At 34.8% G+C, this 18,743-nt stretch overlaps 1 protein-coding gene across 4 annotated transcripts in view; it reads left to right on the plus strand.

Moving 5' to 3' along the window:
- The window catches only part of EPHA3 (EPH receptor A3), a 179,070-nt gene that overhangs the window by 13,873 nt on the left and 146,454 nt on the right, over window positions 1-18,743 (plus strand). For 2 of the 4 annotated variants that reach the window (XM_070750157.1, XM_070750159.1), the window contains exon 2: window positions 12,465-13,125. In XM_070750157.1, coding sequence (XP_070606258.1) covers window positions 12,531-13,125 — 595 coding nt within the window. In that variant the 5' untranslated portion in view covers window positions 12,465-12,530. Of the gene's footprint in view, window positions 1-12,464; window positions 13,126-18,743 lie in introns of those variants that run through there. The other 2 variants (XM_070750158.1, XM_070750160.1) reach the window with 1 other exon arrangement.

Raw genomic sequence — 18,743 nt, forward strand, 5'->3', positions numbered from 1 at the left:
CAAAATTTCTGTAGATGTGTGTATGGTTTGTTTTCCTATTTCCTTTCTTCTTGCTCTGAACTTCAGCATTAGGTCCCTATTTACAAACATTTAGAATGCATTTTACTAATAAAATAAAATATTTGTAGTTCAGGGTTGACATGAGAAGTCATTGAAGCTCTCTGAGCTTGCTTGTTTTCTTGCATATTATCCAAACTAAGTAACATCATCACATTTTCCAGTAAAAACTATGGTTAAATCTGTCTAAATGTTGTGATATTAAAGAATTTTCATCATGTCTCCTCACTGCTAATTGATGTTCATGGATGAGCTCTGCCAGTCCTTCTACTTGTTTGTCGGATATAGTGGTTGTTGCAGTCCTTACATTGTAGGTTGAAGATTATTCTTATTTTTTTCTTCGGGGACTGTTGGGTCTTTTGGTCTGCTTAAGACATTTTGAAGGGCTTTAGTTGGCTTGTGTGCTATGATAATCCTACCACATTGAATAAGCATTTGAAATTTATTGTCTTTCTGCATGGTGTAAGGTATCTGTTCCATGATCTGTGGTCACTCTGTGATGATTGGACATGGTTTTTCTCACTATCTTATTTTTAGTTGAAGGAAAAGAGTGGTCAGACTTGGTATTTCTTCATATTCTTAATACCGCATTTTTCAGACACACATCTTTACTTCCCAAAAGAGAGTGAAAACTTGAGTGTATTCTACACATCTGTATGGAGAGGGGGGAGAAGGGACACAGAAAAAGCAAATAGTGATATACTTCTATAAAACTATTAAGAAACTACACGGATACAGTCATCAAAAAAGAATTTTTGCATGAAGGTATTTGTGTTATGATAGCCTGGTTTTAACTGTAAGTAATATTGAAACAACAGCAATACATTTGAAGCCAAAATGCTGTAGACAGGTCTCTTTGGCACAAACAGTTCTAAAAATATATAATCCTTTATAATTCAGCTGCTTGAATTGCTTCTAACCATAATTTTTCTTTTTAGTAATTTAGATTGATTTTTTTCAATAATGTAGTCACTGAGCCTAAGCTGACTGCTTTTATTTAAAACATTTCAATTTATTTTATAATTCTATAACTATGTTAATTTTATACTTTAAAAATCTGGTTCATCTTTTTAAAAAAGAAATCTGTTGAATAGAGAGAGTTTATGAGGAGCAGGATGTGGGCAAAGACAAAAAGTTCTGTTGTGAACTCTGCATAGGTGTCAGGATGGGTGACTGGCCAGTAAATTTTGAGTACATGGAATGGAAATTTTAGGCAGGCATCTTCAAGATATTCTAAAGAGCTGATTAAAAAGCCATTTTAGACTGGAACAAAGTAGAAAATGAAGCACAAGAACCATTGCATTTTGAGTTTTCTTTGTTTCTAATTCTTATTTTCTCTGCAGTATCCAAGAGGTTTTGACATCTGAGGCTTGGTGGTCTTGTTTCAGGCTCCTGAGATTGAGTCATCTTTATCAGAAACACAAATAATTTGACATGTAGTAACTCAAAGGCTAACCTTTGGCCAAGGAGAACCCAAGGGACACTGATAGTCTGAAGGTTAAACTACCTCCTATCCTTGGACTGTTCCTGAACTGCTGCCGAGGTCATAGGCAGGGCATTATATAATATTGTATAGTTGCCTACAAGAGTTCGGTCTGGTGTGCAAATAAAGACTTTCATTGCGGTCTCATGAGATCTGACTTTTTGCCAGGGAAGCACAATTCATCAAAAAGTCAAACAATGAAGTCTTTATGTGGCTTCCTCTCAACCTTCTTGCCCATTCCCTTGTGCAGAATCAAACATAGAGGAAAAAGTTAAATGCACTTGTTGAAACATGCTCCTTGCACAGTTAGGTTTAGCTCTATATTAATAAAGACAAAGAGAAAAATTATGAGGCATATACCTCATTCTTTTTCTACCTAGAATAATGTCTAAATGCTTTTGGAGGAGGGGGTGTAGATTAGTTTTTGTTTTAATCTTGTAAAAGACATATAAGGAGAATTGTCAAATCCAGATATTTTCAAACAAAGAATGCTTAGTTTTACTTCTTTAAATATAAAAAGTTCATGATAATTAGGTAATAATTGCCATTGCTTTCTTTGTTAAAGATATTTTAGGGAATAGAAGTGCTTTTAGGAGCATGTATGTATTTTGTAAAGATAGATATAGATATAGATACAGATACAGATGATACAGATGATACAGATATTGATATAGATACAGAAATGGATCCACATCCACATCTACATCCACATCAGAATGAATGAATTTAAAAAATAAAGGCAACACTCAACATCCTAGCATTTTAGTAATTTAGATTGATTTTTTTTCAATAATGCAGTCACTGAGCCTAAGATTACTACTTTTATTTAAAACATTTCAATTTATTTTATAATTCTATAACTATGTTAATTTTATACTTCAAAAATCTGGTTCATCTTTTTAAAAAAGAAATCTGTTGAATACAGAGAGATTGTAAGGAAGAGGATGTGGGCAAAGAAAAAAAGTTCTGTTGTGAACTCTGCATAGGTGTCAGGATGGGTGGCTGGCCAGTAAATTTTGAGTACGTAGATCTGATGAATGAAATTTTCTCATTGAATACTTCGTTCTACACAAAGTTGAATGTGCACAACAGCATGTAAAATTGATTGTCAATCAGTGTTGCTTCTTAGGTGGACAGTTTGATTTCACAGAAGTTTGATTTACTTGGAGTTATATAGTGTTGTTTAAGTGTTCAAGCTTTCAAGAAGTCAACACTAAGCAGGTTACATTCATAACAGGATGATTAATTCAGTTTCCCATCCCTTGGTACTGTAGTTCTAGATGCCCCACATTCTTCAAAAAGTATTTACAAACCTCCATGTAGGTTTTTGAGGAGGAATGCAGGAAATTGACAAAGAAGGGAAAAGGATGTAAACACTTTTCTATTTGACCTCCACTGGATATAACCCCATATTTTCAGCCAAACCAGCCAAACCAACATGTCATTTTTGTCTCCTCAATCTGCAAATCCATTTTGACTGTCTTTTCCTCAATTATAATGAATATGTTGCTACACAGTGGATTAGTGTTTGAAGTATATGTCTGAATTCTATAAGTTATCTATTAGATCATAATACGCTATTCTTGTTTAAGCTAAATCAAGTGGGTAAAGCTATTGGCAAAAATGTAGGTTATAAATAACACACTAAACAAATATACAAGTGAAATTATGGGGAGTCTTGCAGGGTAAGTCTTTTACTTTTTGTTGGTTTGTTAATTAACAACACATTGTATATGTGCTGTTGGCTTTATTATTTAAACCATCTCATAGGCATCAGTTTCCCCCCATATGTTTTAATATGAACACACACACACATACACGTATATATGCAGGCCCTGTTTGTGTCATAAGCATAGTCAGGAGAAATAAGATCCAGCTTAATTCGCAGTTGGGAAAGTTTGCGAGCATATTTGTTTTTGCGGTTCTTTACTCATAGGACTGCTGATTATATTTATTAGTTCTAAATATTAAACAGCCAGTAGAATTCCATTGTATATAAATAACACATTTGAGACCTGGAAGTGAGCCATTTCTAATATAGCCAGCTGGTGCTTTTTAACAGTTTTATTTTAGCACAGCATTAAGGAATATGTGTGCATTTGAAGTCTTTCAAACGATGATAGATGAATATGTATTTTTAAAAGATTTCTGGGAGTATACAGTTGTGTATATTGAAAGAATTGTAACTACAGAAATGATATATTGTCCACCTGGTAGATGTAACTTTTTTTTATTTGCTTGCTTGCTTCTTTCAAACAGAAAGAATGCCAGAAGCGAATATTTTGGAATGTGAAGATTTTAACTACACTGAACATCTTTTCATCTTTTCATATTAATATATTTCCCAGTTATATATTCTATATATCCGTGAATTGTTTTATGTGGATTACATCTTTCTGAAAGGATGAAAATATTAAATATTAAAGCTGTATTGCTGTCTTTTATATTATTAAATTAATTTCATTATATAAAGCCAAAGAATTTACAAAATAAGTTTTTCCACTTTTTAATATTTGTATATTATAAACTGATTACTGTTGTATGAGTTGTATCGCAACCTGTGTACGTAAGCATGCTTAGGACTTTTGTGTACAAGAAAATACACCCTCTGAAAAATCATGTCACTTATGGAATAATAGTGATTTTACTCTTTAAAAGCTATAGAAGTGTACTTTATGAGAAGGGCTAAAAATCCTTCATATAGATTACTGAATATTTGAAATAAAAGCTAAAGATTTTTGTGCTGTTAGCTCATGAACAGTCACATAGATTGGAATTTTGAAAGTTTATGACTTTGGCAAAAACATGTATATTGTCAGAAAAATTGGTACTTCTGTACTGGTGGAACAAACCATCTGTTCTTGATCCTGGCTTGCAGTGCCCACCTGTTGCCTTCACCTCTAACCCTGACATCATGCATTCATTAAATCTTAATGCTCTGTTGTCTCTTCTGTACACTGCAGGGTGTCTGGCAATTCATCCATGAGTATTTTTTTCCTTTAGGCAGGTCACGACACAGCTTGTGGGAGGCATTGGGTTAAAAGGTTCCATGTTTTTATTTACTGTTTCTTGCACCAATTGCTTGGCAACTTAAAAATACTGTTATCAGTTCTTTTCTATTAGTTTGAAAGAGCATAGTTGTCTTGGAGAACATTTGCAATATGAATATCTTGTGCTGTATTGCCATTTACTGTAGCACTATTCCATGAAAAATGTTTTGAAAGGCAGAAACATCAGTGGGTACATTTATTTTTCATATCCTCTAGTTTAGAAATCTCCATTAAATGTACTTATGTAATGAAATCCAGGTTTAGGGCCATACATTTTTAACATAGTCTTGGTTATAGGATTGTTTTGTGGGGAAATTGGAGTGGAACATTATGTGACTAATATTCCACTCAAATGAAACATGGGATATAGCAATAGCACTTAAATACTGCTCCACAGTGCTTTACAGTTATCTGTAAGCATTTTTCAGAGTCAACTCAATAATCTGAGTCCTCATTTTTTTCAACCTTGGAAGGATGAAAGGCTGGGTCAACCTTGAGCCAGTGAGAATCGAACTGGTGGCAGTCAGCAGAATTAGCCTGTAATATTGCATTCTAACCACTGAGCCACCATGGTTCAATATATCATATTTTGGAGTATAAGATGCACTGTAGTATAAGATGCACTTCACTTTTTGGGGAGGAAAATAAGGGGGAAAATCTGTATACCAAGTATCCATCTGGCTAGCATCCTTAGTCTGCCCAACTTCAGCACATTATTTTATCCCTTGGTTAGGGCTTTAAAAAACTTATTCGGAATGAGTAGCAATGAGAAAAAGTCTGCAAAGACTTTGGGCTGGAAAAAAGTTATTCGGACAGAGTAGCAATGAAAAAACCTGCAAGTTGGGAGGAGCTGGGAAAATCATTAACATCTCTTTAGGGATAGAAAAAAACAGTCTTCGTAACAAGTTGCAATGAAAACAAGCCTGCGAAGACTTAGGGCTGGAAAAAAACATTCTTTGGAAGGAGTAGCAATGAAAAAGACTGCAAGCTGGGAAGATGGTTAGCACCTTGTTAGGGCTGGAAAAAACATTCTTTGGAGTGATTAATAATGAAAAAAAGCCTGCAGGCCGGTAAAAATCTGAAATATTGTTAACGTCTTGTAAGGGCTGAAAAAAAGTTTTGAAAAAGCTACATTCAGAGTATAAGATGCACCCAAATTTTCAGCTTCTTTTTTGGGGGAAGGTGCGTCTTATACTCTGAAAAATACCGTAAATTCAGAAACATATAAATAAAAATCTGAATCTTAGCAAATCTTGTCCACTATTGTAGGGAGACATGAAAATGACCTTCAAGGAACCATTAATGATGGTTACAACGTTGTGCAAAACGTGCCTTAAAACTGTAAAAAAAGGAAAAACATTTAAAATAGATTCAAGTGGGCTCCCTGAGTCTCTGAGGTATAAGACAGCATGAGGAAAATGTAGCTAAGCTTTTGCAAGATTTTGTACCATAGCCCAAAGCCCAATGAAGTATAGTTTTAGTAATCTTGTAGAGTCTGTTTCCTGATCTGGTGAAACTCGAAGAGCTGACAGCTATGATATTTTGTTACGTGAATGAGTTCAGAAGGTGATGTAAAATAATTCCAGTGACAATAAACATGCTATGCAATTTGCCTATTTGGAAATTAAAAATTTATATATTTACTTCCAGCAGAATATCTGGAACGTGTTAGTACATGTAGCAATCTTCACATTTTATTTATAACTTTTTAGTAATGCAATAGATCAGACTCATTTCCAAGTATAAGCTTGAGATAATGTAATAATTGGAATAATAATACCAAATAGCAAGAAAATGCAGTCAATTTGCTTATATACTGTAGCTATTAAATAGACTAAGTTTCATGGATTATCTTCTCTAATCCTGTGTTGCATAATTGTAATAGTAATGAAATCCCTGATTCAAATTATACTATACAACTGGCTATGTTGTCTGATGAATAAAGTTATATAGATCTCCAGAATAATATTGCTGATGCAAAGTTCTATAGCATTATTACTAATTAATACCTTTCATATTTTCTTAATGTTTGTATATCTTTGTGACTGAATTTTATTAAAGCTTTGTGGGGATCTTACTAATATATAAAGGGAATCTGAGTGAACAAAACCACTGAAGTCATGTATTTCATATATAAACTCATCAAAAATTCGGGCTGCTAGTAAAAAAACATATACCATTCAGTTTCAAGTAATTCAGTACATGGAATAAGTAGTCTGTTCTGGGCTATTTCCACCTTGCTGGTTCCAGCTCTTCCTTATGGCAAGGTTTGATATAAAGATTTGATGAAACAGTAATAAGGATTCCAATAATTGTAACCCATGTAAATCCACAGCTATAGATTCTATGGTGTCTGAGAAAAGACAAACCTCTATCCATTACACCAATAATAAGGGGAGGAGAATCCAAAGTCACTGCAGTGATGTACACAGATACATTTTGCTTCTAAAAGAAAAAGTTCACCTGCTGTCACATTCTTGTCACATTCTTACTTTCATCTTAATAAGCTTGCTAATGACAACTCTGAGGTTCCCCCTTGAAAAAAGATTTACTTTTGGTTCATGCAGCTGCCAGCAGCCTAGCATTTTCCTTTCAACATATTCTTTTCACTTTGTGCTTTGTTTATTTTTACCACTAACTGTTTCAGTTTTGTGCTGTGGATTCCATAGAATTGCTCTTGGAGGAATATATTACATTGAAATATGCACCATTAAAAAGGCCCTTATAACATTAAAAAATGAGCTACTGTATGTATCAGGGGCTTACCTTTGAAATTGATGTTTAGAATAATGTCACAAATGATAGAATGTGGTAAGACCTAGCAATTAAAAATGTTTTACGTACTTTTAAAACTGTGAAACGCTCTTTTGATATACGGATAACAACTACCAAGAGAAGAGAATGAGTGTATGTAGGTATGTATGCATGCATGTCATATTTGAACTGTGGGACCCTTAGTATTCCCTGAGCTTGGTTGTTTTCTTGCAGATCTTTCTTATGCAATTAGGTAACATCATCAGTGCTAGAAAAAAAAATGAGGTTTGCTTACTGTTTATATTCAAGTGGCTTGATCTGTCAGTGTTGTATCTGTCATCTGTGCGTAAATATGAAGATCAAGTAGTGCAGCAAACTGCCTACCTCAAATGTCTGCATGCCTTGAATACCTGCATGATCTTACCCAGTTCACATCTCCAGGATGATGTAGGACACTACCCCTGGCTGGTATATGATCTCACTTAGGTTGCATCAAGAGGATGTTCTTAAAATTGTATAAAAGCAATAAACACTGCAAAGGCAGTCAGACATCTAGGCATCTTGCTATGACAGGTTTCTCATTACATCATTGGTAGAAATATTCTCGGCAGTTACTGGATTTGATTGTTGTTTACTGTTTATTTTTATCTTGTTCCTGCTTGACTGTTGGTCTAGGACAGTAATGGTGAATCTTTCACAGGTTGGGTGTCCAAACTGCAATCCAAAACACACTTATTTATCGCAAAGTGCCAACACAGCAATTTGAATCCTGAGGTTTTACTGCATAAAATAATGATAAACAAGGCAGAGTTCATCTAATAGTTCTAAGAAAAACATGATAAATACAATTTTATGCCTCTTCATTTTTTCCTGCTTTTGAAATATTACGTTTAGAAACAATAAAAAAGAAAAACTTGTGTAATATCATTTTTTCTTTCTCTCTCACTCTTTCTTTCCATATCCTTCTTTCTCTTCCCCTCTTTCCCTCACTGTCTCTGTTTCTTTCTGTTTCTTACCCTTCCTCTCTTCATCTCTCCCTCTTTCTCTCTCTTCCTCCTTTTGTTCTCTCTCTTTCCCTACTTGTCTCTTTTTCTCCCTCCCTCTCTATTTCCCTCTTTTACCTCTTTCTCTCTGTCTCTCCCCCTCTCTTTTCTTTCCTCCTTCTCTTTTCCTCTTCCTCTTCTCTTTCCCTTTCTCCTTCTCTCTTTCTCTTTGTATTGTAATGGGGTCCAGGAGAAGGGGACCCCATTTCCCCCATTGTGAAGAGCATGAGTGAAAAAGTTCTCTCAATCAATTCCAACTTTGCAAGATATTTTTCTTTCGTGCGAAGTTGGAATTGATTGAGTGAACTGGTGTTTTTTTAGTCTCACAAACTTTTGTTTCCCTGCAAATAATGGCAAGAACGTGATGGAGAAACATGATAAAGTTGTGCTTTGGTGATGGTGCGCATGCCCACAGAGAGGGCTCTGAGAGCCCCCTCTGGAAAGTGTGCCATAGGTTTGTCACCACTGGTCTAGGATAAATTTTAGTTTTAATATCTGTTTATATGGGTGTTGATTGCTGGCAAGAAGGTGCTTTGGTCTTGGGTGTGAACAACTAATTCACATACTTACAAGGTTGAAAAATGCTGATGGGAATTACTATGTGACTATCTTTTCTTTATTAAGATCTAAAATAGTTGCTCAGGCTTTGTTTATTCATTTTGGGAACTTATATGTCCACTAACTTCATATAGCAATTTATTCTGCAGAAAAGATAAGAAGATTGCTAATATTAATAAAAGTGGTGAAAAATAGCTGTTTGGTTTAACTTCTTTATGCTTCAATTACCTTTTGTGAGGTCTTTGGTGGGCAAAAAATGTTCTCAGGAAGTAGCACCAAATTTTGCTAGATTCCCCCTCCCCTATTTTGAGCATGTATAAATTGCCTGTGACAATTTAGCATCTGATATGATCACATGCTAAATACATTACCATGTATTCTAGTAGAGAAAATATTCTGTCGTTTTTACTTATTTAGGCTTATCACTACTTTACCTCCTGGGAATCCATTTCTTCATTATGCTATTAGTATAAGTTTAGTGATTCCATTCATTTTAGTCATGACTATACTAAAGGATTTCTTTATAGACTGCGTCTTCCAACACATTGACACATTCAATTATCTTTTCTCCATACTTCAATCAAACATGTCTTTCTTTTACTACAGAAAATGTATGCCCTTAGTTAAAAAGCTATTTCTGTCTTCAGTTCATATGTATAATATTACTTCCAATCAGTTGAATGCTGAGCTAACCACCCATACTACTTTTCTCTTTAAATATAAACATACTAGAAGATGAATAAAGTTGTGGCATATGTATGCATATATATTCCATTAAATGTAAAATATCAGTTATGAGTAGCATAACAAGCTGTAATTCAAAGCAAAGTGATGATCAACATCATATAACAACATCAAACAAAGCTTAAAATTAGTTTCATTAGTTTTGTTCCATATATTAAATTTAGCTTCCATTTTTATAGATAAGCTGTTTTTTTAATATTCTTTCATCATGTATAAATTAAACAGTTGTATGCAAAGTGGCTGTTGATAAAATAATTGAGAGACGTCATTCTGATCTTCTTTATTCCCTTTTCCCTTATTCAGATAATTTTATTTAATTTCTATAATTTATTATGCAGACTTTGAAGTAATAAAAGGACTTTGTCACCATTTTAGATTTGTTAAATTTATTTCTACAGTTTATGCCCATTCAAGTGTGCAAATATAAAATTCAGCAGAAAAGCAAAAAAAAAAAAGCAAAGAGAGAGAGAAAGAAAGAAAGAATAAAGAAAGAAAACAGGTAAACCACCACATAAAAGAAAGTTTGGATTCAGCAATAAGCATATACGTATGTAGATCCATTTGCAATATGGTATTTTATCAATAAATATAAATGCATATTAGAAAAACAGTTCGTAAAAAGAACATTTTAATCAAAATAAGATTGATGTGTGGTTTATTTGATCAAAGAACATTGTACACTATTCTTAGGAAATGGGTGATAGTTATGAGTTAATCAAAAGTTCTGGAAAAGAATTCCTGCATAAGAAGCTATGAGAATAAAATAAAATCCACTTTCTTGTAAGGTTTCAGAGCAGACAGATATACAAATGACATCATGTAACATTATATCAGGCCATTTCCACTGTTACAATGCATGTCTGTTTAAAAATTTTAATTAGTATATGTGACTTTTTTTTCTTCAATGCATTATCAGGCGGCAACATATTAATTTTATCCTTATTAGAGTCATCAGACATAGATAGCCAGATATTATTCTATGTAGTTCAAATTTTCTATTTGGAATTCAAACATGTTTCTATATAACCAGTTATTGGCAGTCAGTGATTTTGAGGAAGGAAATATAGACACTAATAGAACAGTATATACATTGTAGCTTCCATTAAGATCTCAGACAAAGAGATAGAGCGACATTAATGGCTATATGACATCTGAATACACAATAACTAAACATTGACTATATCATACATAATATAGAATCTTAAAATTAGTTCAAAATTTTGGACCTCATTTTTACTTATCCATTTATCCAGGAATATTTGAGGAATAGTTTGAAATTCTTAAAAATATCTCTAGGAAATCAAATTCTATTCAAGTAATAATTTTTAAGAAGTTGAATGGAGAGATATTTAAATATTATTTTCTTTGAAGTACATTAGCCCAATTGATAAAATATTATTCATTTTGTACTAGGAGGCAATATGATTAAAAATGCCATTGGAACAGGAAGTTTCATAAAAAAGTCCTATTATTAAGTCCTATTATTTTCACATAACAGGAAACTGTAATGTAGAAGGTTTTATAAATCACGGTCTGCTAGAGAAAAGTTCTGTTTTGGGTCGCTCCAAAATGGATCTGAAATCTGGTTCTGGTGACTGACCCAGATTGGATCCTAAATCAACTTTAGCCTCAGAATTGCAAGCTCATTTAGTAGTTATAAAACTGAGTAAACTTAAAGTTTGCAAATATTTGTCAACTGTCAATGTGTCAATTTATAAAACCAAGATAAATCTCAATCTTGTATCACAGACAAAATCAATAAGGAGAGATTTATTAGGAAAAAATACAATTGACTGCTATAATCTGTATTTTGTTAATTTTACAAAGGTTACAATTAAAAAAACCTTTTAATAGTATATATTGAATAAATTAATATCTGAAATGTTAATTTGATTAGTTCAACTACAGATTGTAATATAACATAGATACATTGTTATATTAGATACATTGTTATATATTGTATGGTTGTTTTTTGAAGAATTGTGTTCTATCTAGCAGGAAACAATGCCCATATTATTTTAAATCAATAGATACTAACCAATAATAATTAAACTCCAAAAATATTAAACTCCTCAATAAAGACAAAAGTGGCTTAGTAAATAGTTACCACTTGCTTGAGAATGTTTTTACTTTTTCCCCCAGTAAATCATGTTCATACTAGGAACATATGGATAGATTGGTTTTATGCTAAAAATTCTGTAGTATGTCTTATGCAGTTTAATGTGATACCACTCTATGCTAAATCAACATTGGTCAGAAGCATAAAGTGGCTTTGGAAATAAAATGCAAGATGCTGTCAATCACACTTGTTCCAGCGTATTTTACAATAAAATTGTTTTTCTGACTTTAGACCTATTGGACAAGCAGCAAGTCAAAATTGTCTTTCTGTGTATATTAAACAAAATCTTCCTGGTTATTTTATCTTCCTTTAGCTGCACTTCACAAACTAATTCTTTAAAAAAAAAAACAGGGACATTTTAGGGTACAAAAGAATTGACATTTACTTGTTAACACTTAACCAAAGAATCAAATGTTTGTGTTATTTACCTGCCCTTCTGAAAATAAAACTAAAAATCAAGACAGCTAATTTTGAATTAGATAAGACTCACATTCTTTTCTAAGGTTATTGTGAAAGTCACAAATTGAATCAGTAAGTAAGTAAGTAAGTAAGTAAGTAAGTAAGTAAGTAAGTAAGTAAGTAAGTAAGTAAGTAAGTAAATTAGTGACTACGTGCAGGTTTTTATTCAGCTAATTTATTTTTATGCTTCTTTTCAGTGGGAAGAAATAAGTGGTGTGGATGAGAACTATACTCCAATCAGAACTTACCAGGTCTGCAACGTGATGGACCACAGTCAAAATAATTGGTTAAGGACAAATTGGATACCACGCAATTCTGCTCAGAAAATCTATGTGGAACTAAAATTTACTCTGAGGGATTGTAACAGCATCCCATTGGTTCTGGGCACCTGTAAGGAAACTTTTAATTTGTATTATATGGAATCTGATGATGACCATTCCGTCAAGTTCAGAGAACACCAATTTACAAAGATTGATACCATTGCTGCTGATGAGAGCTTCACTCAGATGGATCTTGGCGATCGGATTCTTAAGCTCAATACAGAAGTTCGTGAAGTGGGACCTGTGAGCAGGAAAGGATTTTATTTGGCTTTTCAAGATGTGGGTGCATGTGTGGCCTTAGTATCAGTGCGAGTGTACTTCAAAAAATGCCCTTTTACTATAAAGAACCTGGCCATGTTTCCAGATACAGTACCTATGGATTCCCAGTCACTGGTGGAAGTGCGAGGGTCTTGTGTTAATCATTCCAAAGAGGAAGACCCACCCAAGATGTACTGCAGTACTGAAGGAGAATGGCTGGTACCCATAGGGAAGTGCTTGTGTAATGCCGGCTATGAAGAAAGAGGCTACACCTGCCAAGGTAATAGTAACATGACAACTTAAACATTTTTTTTTCAACAGGAACACTATTGTTTCAGGCAGCAGTAAAAGAAGCAATGGTTTACAAATAGGGTTGGCCTTTATGAGCAAGATCTTTCTCTGTAGCACACCCAAATTATTATAGACCTTTAAAAAGGGAACATATATTTTCTATCCTTGAGAAGTAGTATAGTGGGCTTTCAGTATTAAAAAACCATGAATGAAGAGAGATACATTGGGTGCCATTACAAAAGCAGATTGAAGCAGTCTATGCTTTGGTGTCTTTAATTTGACCCTGAGGGACTAAAATTTTTCTGTGAGTGTTACTTGAGCGCCTTCATTTTAAAAAGCAAATGAAAGGACAAACACATTGTGAATTGTTGTACAAATTAGTTTAGCCGGTTTGCTGTATTATTTAAGGCATGAGACTAGAAACCTGTGGCCCAGGAGTTCTAGTCTCAACTAATGCACAAAGCCACTTAGTAATCTTTGGTCACAACTCTAGGAATGAGGTAATAGTAAATCACTTTTGAAAAACGGTGACTTATCCAGTTAGTTGCCAGGAGTCAAAAAACTATTCAAAGCCAAAAACAAAATGGTGTCAGCATAAACGCCTCCATTAGAGCCATTTCAGGGATTTGGCCAACTGGCGATTGCTCCTGGTTCAGGAAGCAGGGGGAAATTCCTGCTACCGGTTCTATAGAAACTGGGAGTAACCCACCTCTGAAACAAAGAAACAAACAAACAATATTCTATCTCAGAATAGAATTCTTGGATCTGTTTCTGGACCAAATTTTCTCCATAAAGAATAAAGAACACACAGTCTGTACAAACCTTAGTTTACTAATTAAGAACTATTAATGAACTTTCTTGGCAGAAATGCAATTTAAAGCTGTCTTTTCTGGTCTCTAGCTGTTAATTCAACTTCATTAACAGCCAGCATGAGTCAATGAAATAATAACTCAATTCTGAGTAAACAGTTTTGTAGATAACAGCAATCTTATGTTGGTTGCCCAGAAGCAATTTGCAGGAAAAATGCCAAGACCCGATCAGACGTTTATGGAGTCAAGACACAAAGATGTTTCCTGCAAATTGGCTCCTTGTTATCATCCCTTATATAGACTACGGGAATGGCCAATTAGTCCCAAGCCTTACCCCCGGAGGAAACTTCCTCCTGAGGAGCCATTCCTGCCTTTCGACAGCTCTGCATGCCAGTGCATTGAGAATAGGTTCCTCCTCTTCTTGCTTGTCATTAATGGGAGCTTCTGTAGGTTCTGAATGCCCTAGCTGAATCTCTGCTTCTAGCACTAAGTTCTCTCCAGCCTCCTCACTGTCCGACTCAGGTGCCAGCTTCACAGGCCGCCAGCACATTACCACACAAGCCTCTTCACTGTTGGAATCAGCTACTAGCTGCACAGGCTGCTTGTGGGCCACAACACTTATTCTCTCTCTCTCTCTCCCCCCCCTTCCTTCCTTCTTTCTTTTCTTTTCTTTTCTTTTCTTTCTCATTCCTTCTCTCCCTCCCTCTCTCCCTTCTCCCTTTTCAATATAGGTAATGTAGCCAGAGTTTCTTCTATACAGTGAACTCCTCTGAATTTCACAAAATTAAATTTGAATTTCTGGATGCAGATCAGGCAATCAGTGGATACACAATTATCTCAATAATGTATGAAAATTATCACGAGAAATTCTATTATGCAGTTCATGAACTTAGGACAATATTCTCTGATAAAATTAGCATTAAATCTTACATGCACTGTTCATGTATTTCCTGGACAGAAAACAAATTTTGTAAAATCTGAATTTCTATTAATAGTTTCAATCATATTTTTTGTAATTTCAATACAGAACTAAAAATTCTGTACATTATGAGAAAATGTGGAAAAAAGGAAATATTAAGTATAGAAAAAGTAGAATTGCTGTATTCAAAAACAAACTGAAATTATAGCCATTGCTAGTTTGTTATGAGATATACCACAGATTTGTACAATAATCATTTCTAAAAGGTCAGTGTGATTGTTTGGCTTGCTATCTTAATACTAGACACATCTATCTTCCAAATTCTTTCATAATTAGGAATTACTATGTAGTGTATCAGTTATTCATCACTCAGGAAGCATACCACCAGTGATTTAAGACATCACTGCAAGAAAGTCATTATTACCTCCTGATAGTAAGAGATTTAATAAAATAGATTGAAATAAAATAATTTATATTTGACAAGATATTGCATGCTGTGAGATGATGATATATGATACAATCCAAATTAAAATTATGCTAAAATTCCTTAAAGGCATTTCCACTCATAACTGATGAAAGACATTACAATTTACATTGCATCTTATGCTGTGCCCTCCTTACTTTTTATACCACATTGTTTTGAACTAATTACATTTGCTGCTAATGAAAAAGTATTGGCTTATAAAAAGTTTCAAGAAGGTATATATAAGAAGTCTGCCTAGCATATTTGCAAAATAACAGGACAAAATACTTTGATTATTTTCCCCAGTAGTTTACTTTCAAATTTCTTCACTATTCTCCAACTTGTATATTTCAAATTCTTCTAACATTTCAACATCCTTGAGTCCTTCGGGATTGAGTAGCATAGAAGTCGAATAAATAAAATAAATAAAAAATAAACCTGACTGTTCTTATTTGGACTGAGTTAGTCTTCCTGTTAACCCTTCTTTAAATGTAACTACCGGTACCCACTACCACCTCTGCTGTAATTTTAAAAGTTGCCTTGGTTTTAATTTTAAGAACATATGGATTTTTTCATTTTACAAATGTTTCAAGATATATACTGTATAATAGGTATTAGGAAAGGTGTTCAACAGTTTTGCAACTAAAAAGATAAAATAATATTGACTGTATACAATGTAATGCCCCTCCAAGCCTAATGTTCATTACCTACATACATACATACATACATACATACATACATACATACATACGTACGTATGTATGTACGTACGTACATACTTACTATATATATATATATATATATATATATATATATATATATATATATATATAATTTCTATCTGCTCATACAAAAAGATAAAGATAAGTTGATGTAGTAAAGTATTTACTACATATATTTCACATATATAGTATAAATACTTCCTATTAGGAGATTTCTTAAAGAAAACAATTTGGTCCACTGCCAAATTTGTGTCAACTTATGATCACAAATGGAACCCCAAATTTCTGTTGCTAAATGTGACAATTGTTAAATGAAGTTTGCCTTATTTTATGACCTTTATTGCCATAGCTGGTAAGTGAATCACTGCAGTTCTTAAGTTAGCAACACAATTTTTGAGGGAATCTGGCTTCCTTATTGATAATGCTTGTCAGAAATTTACAAAAAATAACCACATGACCCCAGAACATTGCAAGCATCATAAATATGTGTCAGATTAATTTTAATCATGTGACTATGGGGATGCTACAACAGTCATAATTGTAAAAAACAGAAGTCACTTTTTTTCAATGCTGTTGTAACTTCAAACATTCCTAAATGAACTGTTGTAAGTTGAGGACTACCTGTATATTTATTCATTTAAAGTCCTCGTTGGCATTAATCTTTAATTCTGCATGAAATTGAGCTATGCATGTTGGAATATTAATAATGAATTATTTTAAAAGGAAAAGAAAAGCAACCAATACGAATTGTGTACACTCTTGCTGAAATTCTGTTCATTTGAATGGGAGGTTACTAAAGGCTGATTTGGGTTTGGGTTTTTGTTTAAATGGCAAAGGATGTTGCACTGTAGGCAGAATGATTTGTCTTGGTAGTTACACATAAGATCAAAGCATTCCTTGTGTGCTTTCTTTCTGTTGACATGAAGCTTTCACCTTCTCCTGCTGTTCTGGACTTTAGGCCCTATACAAACTGCTATTTTTTGTAAGTCACATATGACATAAATAAAGGACATGTGATGTCGGTAGTGAGGATCTTATTCTTTTGTTTTTCCTCCAATAGTTGTTGCTTGCAAGGAATTTGACTTGGGATTGATATTCAGATGTTTAGGTTGGATGTTTAGGTTGGAGTAGTAGTTAGAAGCCACAATATGAAAAAGATAAATGAGTGCAGGTTAAAGTCCATCAGTAGGAAAAGTGCATGAACAAGTTATAGTGTTTTCTTATGCCTGACTTCCAAACTTAATTTGATTTCAAAACCTCCATTCCCCATCTCCCAAGATTATTTACCTTTCCTGATGCTTCACTATTTATATAAAATCTGTTCATAATTAAATTTAATAATGATTTTAAATAAAACCCACCAGATTTTTGCACAATAAACTGTACTAAATATCTATGGAGATTCTCAGTCCATCCAAGTCATGGTTGTTCCAGACTTGGTTGTTCAAGAAGCAACTTGAACAGGGTCTGACTCACAAGGGGGGGCACGCACCCGACATGGTATTCCTCTCTGAGCAACTGAGTAATGGTCTGAGACTAAGGGGCTTAGAAGTGTTGCCTTTGTCATGGTCAGACCATTTTCTACTGCGGCTTGACTTCCTGGCTCCAATCCTCCCCCGCAGGGAGGCGGAACCGATTAAGTTGTTCCGCCCCAGGCACCTGATGGATCCAGAAGGCTTTCAGAAGGCACTTGGGGTTCTCCCAGATACACTCATCCACAGTTCGGCAGAGTCTCTGGCCTGGAACAAAGCTGCAGTGGAGGCCCTTGACCGAATTGCTCTGCTGCGACCACTCCGCGGCACTAGACCCCATAGAGCTCCATGGTTCAACGAGGAGCTCCTGGAGTTGAAGCGCCAGAAGAGACATCTAGAGAAGTGATGGAGGAAGAGTAAGTCCAAATCCGATCGAACACTTGTAAAAGTTCCTATTAAGACTTACAAAGCGGCGCTCAAGGCGGCAAGATGCGCGTATCATGCCGCCTTGATTGCATCAGCGGAATCCCGCCCAGCCACTCTGTTTAGGGTAACCCGCTCCCTTCTTAATCAGGGGGGAGTTGGGGAACCCTTGCAGAGTAGTGCCAAGGATTTTAACACATTTTTCGCTGATAAAATCGCTCGGATCCGAGCGGACCTCGACTCCAATTGTAAAACAGAGTCAACTGACAACGAGTCAGTTGAGGTGACTGGGGCTAAACGTCTTTGTCCATTTGTCTGGGAGGAGTTTGACTTGGTGACACCTGATGACGTGGACAAGGCCATTGGAGCTGTGAGTTCCGCCACCTGTCTACTGGGTTCGTGTCCCTCTTGGTTGCTTTTGGCCAGTCCAGAGGTGACACAGAGCTGGGTCCAGGAGATTGTCAATGCCTCCTTGGAGAGGGGGTCCTTTCCATCCCTTTATAAGGAGGTACTTGTGCGCCCCCTCCTCAAGAAGCCTTTCCTGGACCCAGCCGTGCTCAATAACTACTGTCCAGTCTCCAACCTTCCCTTTATGGGGAAGGTTGTTGAGAAGGTGGTGGCGCTTCAACCCCAGCGGCACAGAATATTTCAGAAATCCTTTTGCATATATTTTCTGGGCAAGTAATTAGTGCTGCCTATAAGGAATTTTACATATCTCGTTGAGCCCCTAAGCTGAAATGGTAAAGCAGAAGTGTTTTTAAAATTGTTAAACTTGTTCCAGACGTTTAACTCAGTTTAA

The sequence above is a fragment of the Erythrolamprus reginae genome, chromosome 4, assembly GCF_031021105.1.
Source record: "Erythrolamprus reginae isolate rEryReg1 chromosome 4, rEryReg1.hap1, whole genome shotgun sequence".
NCBI classification, from domain to species: Eukaryota; Metazoa; Chordata; class Lepidosauria; order Squamata; family Dipsadidae; genus Erythrolamprus; species Erythrolamprus reginae.